The sequence below is a fragment of the Leuciscus leuciscus genome (assembly GCF_965113295.1).
Source record: "Leuciscus leuciscus genome assembly, chromosome: 21".
Lineage (NCBI taxonomy): Eukaryota > Metazoa > Chordata > Actinopteri > Cypriniformes > Leuciscidae > Leuciscus > Leuciscus leuciscus.
In genome coordinates, this window is record NC_138745.1 from 9,462,463 (window position 1) to 9,479,136 (window position 16,674).

Here is a 16,674-nt window from a genome sequence, read left to right on the forward strand (position 1 = left end):
TTTGTGAGAGAACGCAAAAATACATAAATATAATATATATCTCATATTTTTGTCCATCACCATGTCCCTTAAGTGCCTCTGTAGGGGTCTGATTGTTTAAAGAAAATTGAAAATGGAAGGGGATGTTTGTTTGTTTATGTAGTTCATAAACTTTTATGCACCCAACTTTTAAAGTGACCCACTGACTCTTCCGGTGCGTCCCAATTCGAATACTATCCGTCCTAAATAGTATTGTCTGCCCTACAATAGAATGCAATAGAATGAGCAATTCAATAGAATGAGTATGTCCCAAATCGTAGTATGTTGAAATGAGTATTCCAAAGATACCCGGATGGTCTACTACTGTATTTCCGGGTATCTTTGGAATACTCATTAAAGATGACGAAGTAGTATGTCCCCAAGCTTGCCAATACTCTTTTACTACACACTCAAAAGTATGTACTTTTTCATTACAAAAAAAGAGTACATACTTTTAGGGCGTAGTATAAGTAGACGAATTGGGACGCAGCATTCCTGTTGTTCTTTACGTAACCTAGGCTACATTGTGACAAGTGATCCTATTTAGAGCACTTGATTTGATATTCTGACAAAAGCTGTGTCTGAAATCGCTCCCTATCCACTATATAGTGCACTATTTAGGGTGTCGGCCATTTTGTAGTGGTGTCCGAATTCTGAGTGAACGACATCATTCCCTACATTCGTTCACTACTTTTACCCACAATCCTCTCTGAATTCGAGTGTACATCCGATGTACACTTGCTGAGACACTATTTCCCACAATCCAACACGATAAGGCGATAGAGCGCGAATGAAAAATAAATATGACGGACGGCAACAATGTCACCATGGCAACAGCGCACGCGAGATAGAAAACAATCATTTGAAGGACATTTAACTATCCTTTGACTGACTGGAAACCCCGCGAAAGTAATGAAAGTAATGTTTAAATAACGGAGTTTTTTTTTTTTTTTTGACAGTTTTATGTATTTATTTATTTATATATATACCGTTATATCTATATTTGAATAAACAAATGTGTTGTGTAGTATTTTGTTCTCTTTTATTTTCACATATAAATGTAAAAAGTAAATAAATATGACAAGCAAGTCTTTAAAAAAAAAAATCAAATAACGCAATAAACCTGAAAAATACATACATACAATTGTTACATACATTTCATACAGCCAAAAAAGGAAATATCAAAGATGGGTAAGTAATGTTTATGACGAAATTGTCCGAGCTCTCTGGCGCGTGATAATTATGTCAGCGTCCGAATTCGCTCACTCATTTTCGTTCACTCTTTGCTGATGTAGTGCACTCAACTGCCATTCACTATGTAGGGATTAGTGAACGAGTGAACGAGTGAGCGGTTTCAGACACAGCTAAAGTGTGTATCTGGATCAGGGTGTTCCAATCCAATTTTTTTCAAAGCACAAAAGTAAGATGGATTACCTGATCCTGGATAGCAAAACATGGGATTTTCAAATCTAGATTCTGATCCATAAACCTTTTGAACAACTGGGCCCTGCCCTGGAGACTGGAGTCATTGTGTCAGCCAGTATTGGGAAATCGGGATAACCGCAAGCATTCATTGTGCCATCTATAAATGTCATCTTCACAACACCTTTTAGACAATGCATTTACTTTGGTTGTCCTGGACGATCCCATCTGAGCAAAACAAATTTACTTGCAGTTTTGAGCCAAAAATTGAACTTTTTTTTTCTTCTTAGATGTTTACTTTCATTACTGAAAGCGGTAACGATCATAGAAACTACCCAACTATTGGGTTTTCCCCTCACTCAGCTCATCATTGGCAAAGATTGCAATCGGAAATATAGGATTAAGAAGGAGTGACTATAAAATGTTGGTATTAAACCCTGTTTTGTGAGTGAATTACAACATTTTTAGTTAATCTACAATTAAATGTACAGTATTGTTATATTACAGATATACCTTCCCTTTTGACAGCACAGCTAAATATCACGAATTGTGATATATTATAATACATTTTAAAACCCTCCTTTTGGAATAAAAATGCAAAACCTGTATTTATTATATTGTGTTTAGTATTTTTCTGTTCAGTTAACAGTATTTTTCATTGTACGTTTTATTGTATACACTAAATATAAATGCATAAATACAAAATAAATAACTTTAACTTTAAAGTTACAAGAAATAACTTGTAACTTCATCAGTTTATCCCTGGCAACCCTCCTTCTGAAGGGCGGAACAAAAAATTCCCCGCTCCGTGTTTCTGTCGGAAGAATTACGGGGACGGACGCAGCGGAACATCATGGAGGGAGATTTGAGTTGTTATATGTAGCAACTTGGACGCTTTTCTTTGGAATTACCAACACAGCCTCTCAATGGAGCTCGATAAAGACATCCAGACAAAGCAAAGAGGATTTCACTGCAACCTCTGCAATGTTAATATACCCAACAGTAAGTTGTAATAAACTAAAAACAGTAGAGCTAACGTTAACACAAGTGAGACACGTTTCGAGACGTTGCTAACTTGTTATAATACAACAATTGCCACTATATTTAGTTCACTGTTAGCCAAAAGTACTTTTTTAACACATTCTATGGACTATGATGATATTACGGTATTTCTTGCAGCATCTTTGAGTTTTGTAAATATGGAAATCATACGCACCAAAGTATTTAGAAATGCTACAGCTGCAAAAATAGGTAGACCTTGTGTGGTTTTGCATCCAATTTTAAATACCATCATACGTCTTACAAGCACTGTTTCTGGTAAATACAAGTTGACAAAAATCGAAGAGAATTAAGGAAACTTAAATGATCAACTAAATACATGGATATATTATGAAGGTAATATATGAAGTATAAATATGTGAATACTTGAATTCAAAGAGAATTAATAAAAGAGAAAAAACAAATTAATAATATGCATAAGAAAATATGGTAATACTTTACAATAAGGTCTCATTCGTTAATATTAGTTATTGTATTACCTAACATGATCTAACAATGAGCAATACATTTGTTACAGTAGCATATTTATTCATTTTTGTTAATAATTGCACTGTCGCTCATTGTTTGTTTTTGTTAGTTCACAAAGCATTATATAATGTTAACAAAACAACTTTTGATTTTAATAATGTATTAGTAAATGCTGACATAAACATTAAAATCAATAAATGATGTTGAAGTATTGTTCATTCTTACAGTAGTTCATGTTAACTAAAGAAGTTAACTAATGGAACCTTACTGTAAAGTGTTACCGAAAATATGAATTAAGAAAATCATCCCAAACATTTGACTGTTTGATACACCGGTATTCCATCAACGATGTTGCTTTCACACATTTAACTGAAGTGTTTTTTTGTGCAGAGCCGAGCCTGGAAGATCATGTTAAAGGAAAAAAGCACCAGCATCTGCAGCGGCTCAGAGCTCAGCGTAAAGCTCAGGAGGAAAACAGCGTGTTTGTGAGCGGCTTTAAACCAGACACCTCTCAAACCGATCTCAAGGAGTATTTCACACAGTTTGGGTCGGTGTCAGATGTGATCATGGACAAGGACAAGGTTAATATACACACTATCTTTATCATGACATGTGGTATACCGGTAATTCTCATGGTAATCATTTGATCTTTGTCGCTTGCATCTTTATTTGAAGGTCTGCCATAAATCAAATTCAGAATATGAAATTATCTTGTCATTTCATCCCCAATTTACAACCCCATTTCCAGAAAAGTTGGGACATTTGTAAAATGCAAAAATGTTATTTATCTGACAAAAAAGTAGAAGGAAAATATTTCCAATGTTTTCCCTGTCCAACTTAATTGTATTTTGTAAATATAAACATTTGAATTTGATTGCTGCAAAAGTTTGGATAGAGGCATGTTTACCACTGTGTCACATCACCTTTCCTTTTAGGGTCTTTTCACACCCAAAGATCGTTTGTTTTGTTCTGAAACGGGGACTTCATTTGTTACAATGTTTTTTTTCTTGGTTCGGTTCGCTTTCACAAGGCAACCTTTCAAAGCATACAAGAAAGGTTACAAGTCAGAGTTTCCTCTGCGTCATCCATCAAGATGATTGACAGGTTCGCACCATGAGCTTATTGTGGCTTTATTTGTAACTGTAGAGACAAACACAAACACTATACGATTGTAGCTGTCATTCCCGCTGTTAAATGTTATACTACACTTGTATTATTAATACTTCAAACATGCAAACACTAAATGAATGTTATAATGCAGCTAGAGCAGGAATCAAGGCCCAAGACATTTTAAGAAGAAGATTTTGGTTTTCTCATTTGTGATAACTAATGTGCTCACTCACAGAATCAGACACTACTGCTATTTATTAGGGGTGTGCAAAGCAGCCGGTATTTGTATCTGTATTTGTATTTGTTGAGAGAGGAAAAGTATTTGTATTTGTATTTGTATTCGAGTAAATTTCAAAATAGGTGTAAAAATCCATTTTTTTTGCGTTACACTTCTAATTTACGTTATAGTGTAAGTATTCTTTAATTATATATCAATTATAATAATTATGGATATGCAATATTGGTTGATGTTTTTCCATAAATCCAGCAATGAACATGTAACAAGGAACGTCATTGAAAAGAAAATAACATAACAGCCATTACCTACGTTAATGTTACTCTGTCAACAGCATATTGTCTAAATTACCAAGCTAACAGAGCTACTAGTGTTGTCACGGTGCCAAAATTTCAGTATTCGGTACCAATACCTGTGAACATCCACGGTTCTCGGTAACAATTTCGGTAAAGCTTAATTTAGATTAAATTTACATATATTAAAGTTTATATCACGGTTACAAAGATGGAAACTGTAGTATTAAAAACACAACATTAATATTACATTTGTTAGATAACAATAGATAAAATGACCTAACAATAAACAATAGTTAGGCTATATACTGTCGCAATTATTCTCCTTGGGGTTCATTTAAAAATACATTTTTAAAATCAAAAGTTAACATTATTTATGTTAACATTATTTAATGCACAATGAATGAAGTGAACAAACATGACCAATCAAGTGTTTGTATTAAATAACATTCACAAACATTAATGTTGTAAAAATATATTGTTCACTCAATGTGTTGATGTTAGATGCGCATTAAGTAATGTTAATGAATGGTATCTTATTGTAGTGTTACCAAACAGGAGATAAAACATGTTTTATTTGACTTGACTGTACTTATATTTAATCCAAAACTGCATTCATATTTAATTTTAAAAGAGCTTTTTAAACCTGCTAAGAGTTATCCAGCCAAGAATAAGCCTAGAACTGCTTTTCTGACGGACTGATATTAATGACAAAATGACGGCTTTTTTATTTCATTTCTCATCTCCATAAATATATCTAAAGCTAATGCAAGGGCTAGAAATCAATTAATTCTTTGCTGATACTTCGTAATCATGAAGAGCGCAGTTCGCACGCTTTCTCCTTTCCACAAGCGCTTGCCCTCCCGTGGCGTCTGTCGTTGCTATGCAGCGCGCTTGCCGCGCGCCTACATTTGAAATCTGCACGCGCAAAAAACGCGCTATGTGAACTACCCCTTATGACAACGTGACATTAGCCTAATCCAAAATATTTCAGCCACCACATCAGCAGCACCGCCGGTCGCCATGTCTCATGAGGAAACGTAGCTTTTTGATATAAAGTTTTTCTTGTTCCCGAATACAAATATTTTTAAAAGTATTTGTTCGAAATAAGTATTCGTAAAAAACACATTATTTGTGCTTTCCGAATACCGTATTCGGGTTCGGCTCCACCCCTACTATTTATATAACATTATTGCATTTTACAAAGTCTTTTCTGGAAATGGGATTGCAAATGTGTGGTTAATGTTATCCAATTATCAGTGGTGTTTACTAAGGCAAGCATCACTTTTACTGTTGCTTATACAGTACTTGGGCTTAATGATTTAAACAAGCCCTCAAATGATACCTGTGTGTCTACATACTTTACATTTATTTAGAGAGCAGATTATCATAGAGACTTGGCCATTTGAAAGCGTCCCATAAAACAAATGGGACAAGTTGTAATAAAGGTTGTGAAGGTGTTAACTCGGTAAAGCCAGACATGAAATAATAGTCAGAAAGACAGAAGAGTTAATGGAGATGTTAATGTGAGAGTTGTTCTGTGTAGGGTGTGTATGCTATCGTGGAGTTCTCCGAGCCAAAGAACGCTCAGACAGTTCTGGAACAGCTACAGCATCAGCTCAATGGACTCCAGCTCCGTGTAAAGCCCAGAGAGAGGAAAGACTTCAAACTGTCCAGCAGAGGGAAACCCAAAAACACCCAGATCAGCCTGGACAAACTCAACTATGAGCTCTGCAAGGCTACATCTGTAAGTGTACATCTAACGTGTTCTACATTCACACAGCTTTCTTGTTTTAAAGCTTTTTCTCATTTTTACGTTTTCTTTTCTTTTTGTGTGTAAAAGGTCAATGAGCAGATACAAAAGGTGGTGGAGTTTTTTGAGCTGAATGACAATGAGAAGAAAGTGAGAGATCTCCTAGTTCAGCTGCTACAGGAAATCTTCACAGAGTTCTTTCCAGGTCCATTCTTAACTCAAACTTGAACCAGATTTCCATCATTGCATCCTTATCCTATTGGAAACCAGGGTTTCCAAAATGCAGGGTTCGTGATGGAACTGCAGGGGTTTGTTAGTTTATGAAAAGCTAATAATTAAATCAAATCTGGTAAATGCGCTATGAGTTAAACATACATATTAAGATCATTTGCTGCACGTGTCACTCATATTACATGTTCATAACCTGCCCTGTCTTTTCCGATTGTAAATAGCATATCATTTGTAATTGAAAGGGTTTAATGACAATATCTGTTTATACTTGAAATACTATTAATTGTACCCAGCCTGTATGTAAAATGTTACCTGAGAGATAGGTCAAGTGTTGACCAAAAAAAAAAAAGATGCGTCTTTAGCCGTTTCTTGAAAATGGCTAAATAATCAGCTGCTCGGGTGGAGTTTAGGCAGGTCATTCCACCAGCAGGGAACAGTCAAGTTGAAGGTCTGTAAAAGTGATTTTGTGCCTCTTTGAGATGGCATCACATAGCGCCATTTACTTGCAGAGCGCAAGCTTCTCTAGGGCACTTAAGTCCGAAGTAGGGAGTTTAGGTATGGGGTGCAGAGCCTGTGGTGGTTCTGTAGGCAAACATCAGTGCCTTAAATTTGATGCAACCAGTGAAAATTGATGAAGAGAGGTGTGACGTGCGCTCTCTTCGTTTAAGACAACTCTTGCTGCAGCATTCTGGATCAGTTGCAGAGGTTTGACAGTGCATGCTGAAAGGCCTGCCAAGAGAGCATTACAATAGTCCAGTCTGGATAGAACAAGAGTTTGGACATGGAGTTGTGTAGCATGCTCCGATGGGAAGGGCCTGATCCTCCTAATGTTGTACAAGGCAAATCTGCAGGACCGGGCAGTTCTAGCGATGAGGTCCGTGAAATTTAACGGATCATCAGTCACAATTTCAAGGTTCCTGGCTGTCCTGGAAGGAGTTACAGCTACCATCAGATCTTCTGGCTGGAATTAGAGGTAGAGTTGTGTGTCATAAACATAGGAAAGGTGACAGGAAAAGCCATGTTTCTGAATGGCAGATCCTAGTGTAGATGGAGAAGAGAAGTGGTCCAAGCACCGAGCCCTGAGGCACTCCATTAGCCAGATGTTGCGACTTAAAAACCTCACCCCTCCAAGACACCCCGAAGGACCTACCTGAGAGGTAAGACTTTAACCACTTGAGTACTCTTCGTGAGATGCTCTTCGTCATGAGGTTGGCAGGAGGATCTGGTGGTTATGTGTCAAAAGCAGCAATCATATCCAGTGTGTGCTGTCAAGATGTGTTTGTCAGTTTGTGGTGTGGAGAATTGGTCACTGATGGTTGTTTTATTTATGAAGAATAGTCATCAGCTGTTAGAGTCGTTGAAGGATGGGGAGGAGGACAAAGAAGGGAGAAAAATGGTTTTGAAAAGTGTGCGAGAGTCAGAGGAATTGTTAATTTTGTTGTGGTACTATGTTGTTTTACCAGTGGAGACATTTGCAGAGAAGGAAGAGAGGAGTGGCTGATACAAACTAAAGTCAATGGGATCTTTCAATTACATTACAACACTCAATGTTTATTACAAACATTCGATGGTGGTTTACAGTAAGTTTTGAGTAAAAGCATAGTATTTATCTTATAAATTGACAAAATCAAAGTAATGGCAATATTTCCTGCCGCTGGATGTAAGCTTTTCCATATTCCAAGTGACTGTAATCAGTGCAGAATATAGTGCAACACTTTTTTTTTTTTTGCAGCATTAGTTTTGGATTGTTTTTCAGAATCAAAAGGAGCTTTATTTCCAACTATGTTTTCTGTTCATTTCCTAGTGATTAAAAAAAAAGTCTTTGTGTCATGTGTTATAGATTGCCAGATTGTTCCCTTTGGCTCCTCTGTGAACACATTTGGGATTCACTCCTGTGACCTTGATCTGTTCCTCGACCTTGAGAACACCAAAGCATTTCAAGCTCGTGCAAAGACTACTGGATCGGTGTGTTAGCACCTCTAATACGGGACATCTGTGAACTCAAACATCAAATAATGAATCTATTTACATCTATCTGTAAAATGTCTAAAACTACTCATTTCAACAGACCGGAGAAAATCAGTCTGAGGATTGCCATTCTGAAGACTCCATTTTGTCCGACATCGACCTGTCCACTGCCACTCCTGTTGAAATTTTGGAGCTTGTTGCAGCCATTTTGAGGAAGTGCGTTCCAGGTGTACACAAAGTACAGACGCTCAGCACTGCCCGACTTCCTGTGGTCAAGTTCAGTCATCGAGAGCTCAACCTCCAAGGAGACATCACAATTAACAATAGGTTGAAAACCGTTATTTTTGGCCATTTTGTCAAATAAACCACTTTGAATGTAGCACCCCATTTGACAGTAGTATACTTCAGATTTTTGAAATCTTTGTCTGTAATGTCTTCCCTTTTTGCATCAGATTGGCAGTAAGAAACACTCGATTTCTGCAGTTGTGTTCAGGCATCGATTCCAGACTGCGACCCTTAGTCTACGCCATCCGATTATGGGCTAAGCAGAAACAATTAGCAGGTAATATAGTTTTATATGATAATTTATTGTCTGTAAAAAAGGTACATTCTATAATTTTACTGCTAAGTTTTTATTGTGACAACATATTAGAGATTATAACATACATTTTCAGTGCAAAAAATGTATTCTCAATACTGTAAAATGATGACACGTCATTGTAGAAAAGTAATAAATCCTTTTGTTTTTAATTAAGTCAGTGTTAAAATAATTCAGACATATATTTAACAGTTTTAAAAAAACATTTTTTTTTATGAGAATTACAATAGAGACGGGATAAAAATTAGCTTTGTTGTCATGACAATAATATCAAAATGCAAACTCTTTTAATGTTTCTAAAACCAAGATTCATTTTCCTTATGCAAAATATAACTAACTACTTTTTTCTTTTGATTTTGAGGTGAAACACTGTATGGTGGCCTGGACATTTCTTGATGCATGTACAGTTTTCTGAGTTAAACCTTGTACATTTCTTTCTAATGTCATAGGGAACCTGTCTGGCCCTGGACCGTTGTTGAACAATTACGCTCTTACACTGCTGGTGATCTTCTACCTTCAGAATCGAGACCCTCATGTGCTTCCCTCTGTGAATCAGCTCAAGAACATGGCCTGTGCGTTAATCTGGACTACTGTTTATTTAACTTCCTTAATCAGTTGTTTTATCTGTATTTTATTACATAGTACAAATTTTATTGATTGTTTTTCAAAGAAATATTAAATTCAAAAGCAATAGGAAGCCAGACAAAACAGTATCTGTCATGAGAGTATGAGATGTGTATTAAAAATATTAATAATTAGGTGTGAATCTTCACTTGCCTCTTGATTCGATTACAATTCTCGGAGCATCACAATGCATCTTTTCCTCCAATTCTTTTATTAATAATTATTATATTAATAATAACACTATATTTATTAATTTTTTATTTTATATTTGTTATTAAAAATAAGAACAAAGATGCAAATAACAAACAATTGAGCGAATACAATATTAGAAAGAAACAAAATAATTTAACAGTGCTTTACATTTTATTTACATTTTACATCTATTTAACCGAAGCTGTTGAGTAAGAAATACAGAAATGTAATAAATGTAAAAGGAATCACTGCAGTCTTTCACACACAAATTGATTATTAATCCTACAAAAGTTTAGAAAAGAGCAGTGAGTGGTTCCCTCTTTTCTTCTGTTCCTTGATTAACATTAATGACAGAGCAGCAAATGTATTATATTGCACCTATTAGACCTAATGCACGGATCTAATATAATGTTACACATCAGAATCCCGCCCAAAAGACATAACCGACAATGTTTACATGAATACTCAAGACAGATATTTTGAAAAAATTATCCGTTCAAGTGGGATATGCCATTAAAGAGAACTGAATTCCCGATCGCATGCTGTCTGAGAGCGGAGTCTATTTGTGTGCACGCTTTGGGTGTGTGTCAGTCAGCGCAAGTAACGTATTGAGATCTTTTTCATGGCTTATTGTTCTTAACTCTTTTTAACATCAAGCACATCCTGCACTTATTCACGTTCATGCATGTTCTTTTCATAAAAACTGCAATATCAATAAAACAGCACATTATTATGTCTTATATGCCTATTTAATAAAAAATATTCTAAGATTCTTTTGTTTTTATGCATCGATGCAGAATTGTTCACATCAGCAGTGCCATGCATCGTAAAAACGATTATATTCCACAGCTCTTTTAAACATGTTTTTTTGTTTGTGTAGGTGAGGAAGAAGAGTGCGTTATTGAGGAAAGGGATTGTACGTTTCCTAGTCAGCCCTTTAGTGTACCACCCAGCAAAAACACTGAAGATCTCTGTAAGTACCATTTCAGTTGACTTGTCAGTGAGTGTTTACATGAACGTTCTTAAACCAGTTATTCTTAATAAGGTGACAAAGTGCGTGCTCATGTAAACAAGATTAAAATGAAAATTCTGTCATTATTTACTCGCCCTCATGTCATTACAAACCTGTATGCATTTCTTTCTTCTGCTGCACACAAAAAAGGATATTTTGAAGAATGTTTTGTTCCCATTGACTTCAATTTTGTTGGTCAATGGGAACTAAAACTGTTTGGCTACCAACATTCTTCAAAATATTTTCTTTTATGTTCCACTGAACAAAGAAAGCCATACAGGTTTGGAACGATATGAGGGTAAATAAATGATGACAGATTTGTCATTTTTGGGTGAACTATCATTTAACCGTTATTCTGTCTGGTTACTGTTCTCATCTTGCGCAGCCAAAGGAGTTGTACAGTTTAAAAGTTTAGTTACAGGTCTAAATGTTTTATTTAAAATCGCAAATTATAGTTTGGATACAGAGTTGGATACTCTTCTAATTACATATTCATGTAACTAGGTAATAATCTGATATTTAAAATGTTTATTTAAACTGGTTGTCAACCGTATTTCAATGCACTATATTACTTTTAATAAACTTTTTTCATGTAAACAAAAGCTGTTGCATGTATCCTCTGTGGGTAATGCAATCCCAGAATAAATAGGGAAATGTCTTCCTATTTCTTCTGAGATTGTCTTATTGCCATTTATCTAAATTGTAAATTGGTTGGCTAATGTCGACCCACCCTGCTGTACTCAATTAGTTCTTGTAATGTAATCATATAATTTATCTACTAGAATATTAGTATTTTTGATTTGTTTTATTTAGTTTTTTTTTAGTTTTTTTTAAGAAAACTGCTTTTGAAGCAATAAGGAACATGCTCAACGTTCTGTTTACATCCATTATATATGCTGTGTAATGGTGTAGTTACAACATCTACCAACAGGGGCAACATGGGCTAGTTTTCAGTCAATAAATACTGGAAATATTCATAGAAATTTAATATGAAAAAGGTTGTTCAGTAATTGTGAATGGTTATTTCACACAATATTGTTAGAAAATTAAATTGTGATTATTAGTCTACTGAGTGGTTGAAAGTGAATCTAATGCCTTTAGTCAAGTCTCCCATGATAATTTACAGTATCAGAAAAAGGACAAAATAATGAGAAAAGAAAATGTTGAACAAAATGTTGTCTGTTGGTGTTTATATAAACAGAACATTTTATATCACAGCTCTCCATGATATGAGATTTTTGTTTTAAATCTTATTTTCACTTTAAATAAAATACTTTTCTACTGTCCAGTGACAATTCTAAAAGAAAATGCCATGGAAGCCCACTGTTTTGCTTTAGTAGTGAACACAACGCATTTTTCCATTCCACGGCACTGCTTTTTTTATTGTTTTTCAATGTAAACGCACTAGACGGACGTGTTTGACAGTTGCCTGTAACTGATCTAAAGATAAACGGCGCATTCTTATTTCAGTGTTATTTAAGCACACAGTTTGCTTCGTACATTCAGTTTAACAGCAAGGTTTCAACTGAACTATGCATATGCATTTTATACACTTGCATTACATCCATGCTCCATCCAGCTATTTTCTGGTGTTATTTTTTGATTGGTTGGGGCATTCTACAGCACTTCATCAAACTTCTCAACGCACAGCCCACCTCAGATTGTTTTTAATCAATACCCAAATCCTAAAAAACAGATTAACACTATCTTTGCCTAAATTCTGATTGGTTGGGCAAGGCAGATGTTGGGTGGGCTCAGTACACAGAGGTTGAGTTATTCAGCAAACACAATCGCAAATAGTTGAGAGATCAATGTTTGAATTTATTACAGTTCATCACAATGGCAGATTTAGCAAGCAGCTCGTGACAGAACACATTTTGCTTAAATGGATGTCATTCAGTCGGTCTATCATAAATGGAGATCGCTAAGCTCCAGTTTACTTGTTTGTTGGTGTTTTCAGATAATCCGTGCTTTTTCCGCAGTGTAAAGAGAGCGCTTGCGCATGGTTACCAGATTGCAAAGATTAAGTAAAACACTGGGGTAGAAAACATTTTCTTTTAACAGAAAAGCTCTGATTGGGGGATTTAAATTCTTGAAATCTGGCAACTGCAAGCAAGAAAACTCGTAGCAGCTTAAATATATATTTTTTTGTCCTTTTTCTCCCCTAACAAAACAGTGATTTGGCCACATTTTAGTCAACGATATTGCATGTTGATATAGTCACATTTATTTATTATTTAATGATGTTGGTGTCTCGTCAACATAAATTGTTTGTCATAGATTTCGTTAACAAAATGAACACTGTTCAACATTTTTATCATTGTTTTAATCACCATAAGAATGTCCATTAACCTAAAATTATATCTAACTGCTCTCCTCAGTCATCCAATCAGATATTTCGATACTTTGTTTTTGAGTATGCAACTGTCTGTACTGGTATCATTAGTTTGTGCAAATGATGTAAATTGTCACGTGTGCGTTCATGGACAAGCAAATTGTTATTCTCCCTATAATTTTCCCTATCTCCTTTCCCTCAGGCACTTTGCTTTTTGGATTCTTCTCCTTTTACTCACAGTTTGATTTCCCTGCATCAGTGGTGTCTCTGCGAGACGGCCGTGTGCTGCCTATTACAGACTTCCTTCGAAGAGACGATGAAGCGGTAAACGCTCCAGAGGCCTCTAGTCCCAAACCGAAGCGCTCCTCTGCCCCTAAATTGGGCCCAATGAATGTCCTGGATCCATTTGAGCTAAACCACAATGTGGCCGGGAACCTTAACGAACGAACGCAAAAGAACTTCAAGAGAGAATGCTGCGAGGCTGAGAAGTACTGCCGCAGTTTGCAGTACCAGCGCAAATCAAACAAGGGCAAATCCTGGGGCCTTGTGCGGCTCTTTGCACCGCCAAGTGAAGCAGGACCCCGTCCGAAGGTCGAGACTGAGAAGATTATGGAGATCAGCATCCCTTTCAAGGCAGCCGTTCTCCCAGAACCCTTGCGTGCCCAACTGGCATTGGCTGGGAAAGGTTTTAGGGGTCTTTGGTTTGCAAAGGTCTGCTCTGCTGTGCAGATGGTGTTTCAAGAAATTTTAAAATGTTCACCCTCTGAGGAGGCTCAAACTGCACCCCTTTGTCAAAGTCTGGACAAAGCTGACAGAGATGGAAATGAAATGGAGGTGAATAATAACCAGAGTCTAGAAGATACTGGTCCTCAAGCCAAAAGTGAAGCTGGTAAGAAGAGGCCTCTTATAATGGAGGAGGGTCCATCAACCTCCACTGTTATACAAGCTAAAAGACCGAGACTAGATGTTGATATGGAGCACCCAGAGCCGGTCCACTGGACTTGGACTCAAAGGAACTGTGTTTGGGCAGGCCGACGGAAAGTGCGGAGAGATCTCTTGAAGACGAGTGATGAGACTTCCAAACCTGAAGGAGGCTGCGTTGACATTGAAAGCAGGGTGACACAGAGCATTGTGGAGAAAGAGGAGAAAATTCAAGATTTGTTGTTCAAAGTGGATGCAGAAGTTGTTGGCGGGAATGAAAACACCATGGTTGTCCTCCGTTTTCACCCCAGCCATGATACTGCAGGCGTCTTTCAAGACTTCTTCCATTTTCTAGAGTCCTTCCTGCCTAAGATGGCAGAAACGATCCTAGGGAGAGCAGAGGATGTTACAGAAATGTCATAATTACATTTTTTTTTTTTTTTGGTTAAACGTTGAATTTGTATAAAATCTGCATATTTTGATGTAGAGCTAAGAGGCATACTTTTTGCAAACCTTATAAGCAAAAAAATTTAAATGTTAGTGATTTATGGTTTGACAATATAACAATATACTTCATGCTTTTTGTGTATTGCATGTTTTGAGTTCAATTTTTATTTCCTGTTTGAATTGGGTTTTGCCTTTTTTTTCCCCACCATGATTTTGGCATGTTTGCCTCTCTATAATGTAAATATAATGAATGTGAATACTCACATTAAAATTCAAACTGAAAGTATAAACCATTGAGACCCGGACTGTAGCTTTCTTTATAAAATGGATAGTTTTGATTTCAAAATCTGATTTGATGCGCTGTGTTTGATCTGTTGTGAATATCTGGTAATATTATTATTTATTATTATTCATTTATTTTTTACTTTTCCCCCCAAACAATTACAGGAAGGAAAAAAAAAAACCGTACAATATGTACTCATCCTTACATAAGAACATTTTCATGTGTACACATGTACATACATAATGTATACTTGAGCACATATGCACATACATAGACACCAGGTATAACCTTACTTATATACATTTAAATTTAACTATAACATTACATTATCACAAGTTCTTTTTTCTCACTTTCTTCCTCATGTATACATGGCGTGGGGGAGGGGTAGGGGACCTTAGGTACCCGATGTAATCTTTTCATCTCTATTCTACTATTTCCCCCAATATGAAGAAATTCTATTAGTATGCTGTCTTAATGAAAAGGTCAGAGTTTCCATATTGTACACATTTACAATTTCTTGCCATTCATATACAGATGGAGGATCTTCCTTGAGCCATTTCCTTGTAATGGCATTCTTACTAGTTGCTAGTAAGGAGAAATGCTCAAGTACATTGTTTTAAAGTTACACTCAAGATTCCACCCCATTTTTGCATTTATTTCTCTATTCAGATCCTGTCAATAAGTATGAATAACGTTACAGTCCCAAAAGATGTGAAAATTATCAGTCATTATATTTCCGCATCTTTTCCAGCATTCACCGGCCTTTTTATGCCCAGTTTGTATATATTTTACTTTGGGGGTTATGAAGAATCTTAGTGCATTTTTCCAAGAAAATTCCCTCCATAAATCTGAATATGTTGTACTCATCTGTGTTTTACACATAGGTAGCCATTCTTCTTCTCTTAAACTTATATTGGCTTCCGTTTCACATACGTTGCCGAGCTTTTTCTTTTCTTTTTTTTTGACATTAAGCATGAATAAATTCTTGATACAATTTTGTTGTACAATGTTAAACCGCACTCTAGTCCGCCCACTTTTCCAAATGAAGCGAGGTATTCGTTTTTTCCATTCATCAAATTGCCTTTTGGGTATATCTACTGTTAAAGCTTGATAAAAAAAAATAATTGTGGCAAAATATTCATCTTTATAATCTCTATTCGATTAAATAAATTTAAAGGTAGGAGAAGCCATCTATTCAAGTCCGTTTTTATGATTTAACCAGGGCATGTGAGATTCAACACGTCATCAGCATATAAACATATCTTGTCTTCTATATCCTTGACTACCACTCTATTTCTATATCATCTCTGATTAGATGTGCCAATGGCTCAATAAATAAAGCAAAAAGGGTAGGGCTTAATGGGCACCCTTGTCAGCATCCCCTTTCTAAAGTAATATAATCTGAAATGTCACCATTAATTTTTATTCTTGCTGTAGTTGAATAAATATTTTATAATTCTAAGAGACTCATTTCCAAATCCAAAACGTTGCAAAACTAAATATAAGAAATCCCAACTCACTGAATCGAACGCCTTTTCTGCGTCTAGACTAATTTTGAGGGCACTATAGTTTTATTCTGAAATAAATGATCAGGTATGTGTAGGGTTCGCCATATATTATCATATGTCTTTGTTTTACAAAACCTGTTTGATCGGTATCAATTAAATCTAAAAGAATGTGTTCTGATCGTTTAGCTGGATGCATA

At 35.9% G+C, this 16,674-nt stretch overlaps 1 protein-coding gene across 1 annotated transcript; it reads left to right on the forward strand.

Annotated features, from left to right (window-relative positions):
- The first annotated feature begins 2,253 nt into the window (after positions 1-2,253).
- tut1 (terminal uridylyl transferase 1, U6 snRNA-specific) lies at positions 2,254-14,976 on the forward strand. The gene is made up of 10 exons (XM_082151803.1): positions 2,254-2,442; positions 3,358-3,548; positions 6,152-6,352; positions 6,449-6,563; positions 8,430-8,554; positions 8,658-8,884; positions 9,010-9,119; positions 9,605-9,727; positions 10,852-10,944; positions 13,521-14,976. Exons 1-10 carry the CDS (start codon positions 2,367-2,369, stop codon positions 14,660-14,662), a joined length of 2,403 nt encoding a protein of 800 aa, XP_082007929.1. The 5' UTR covers positions 2,254-2,366; the 3' UTR covers positions 14,663-14,976.
- Positions 14,977-16,674: the final 1,698 nt, after the last annotated feature.

Bases quoted from the DNA above. Each gene is read 5' to 3' on its own strand.
- tut1 (XM_082151803.1), top strand. From the start codon at position 2,367: ATGGAGCTCGATAAAGACATCCAGACAAAGCAAAGAGGATTTCACTGC. The intron at 3,549-6,151 runs GTTAATATACAC...TGTTCTGTGTAG, and splicing joins TGATCATGGACAAGGACAAG to GGTGTGTATGCTATCGTGGA. The intron at 8,885-9,009 runs GTTGAAAACCGT...TTTTTGCATCAG, and splicing joins GACATCACAATTAACAATAG to ATTGGCAGTAAGAAACACTC.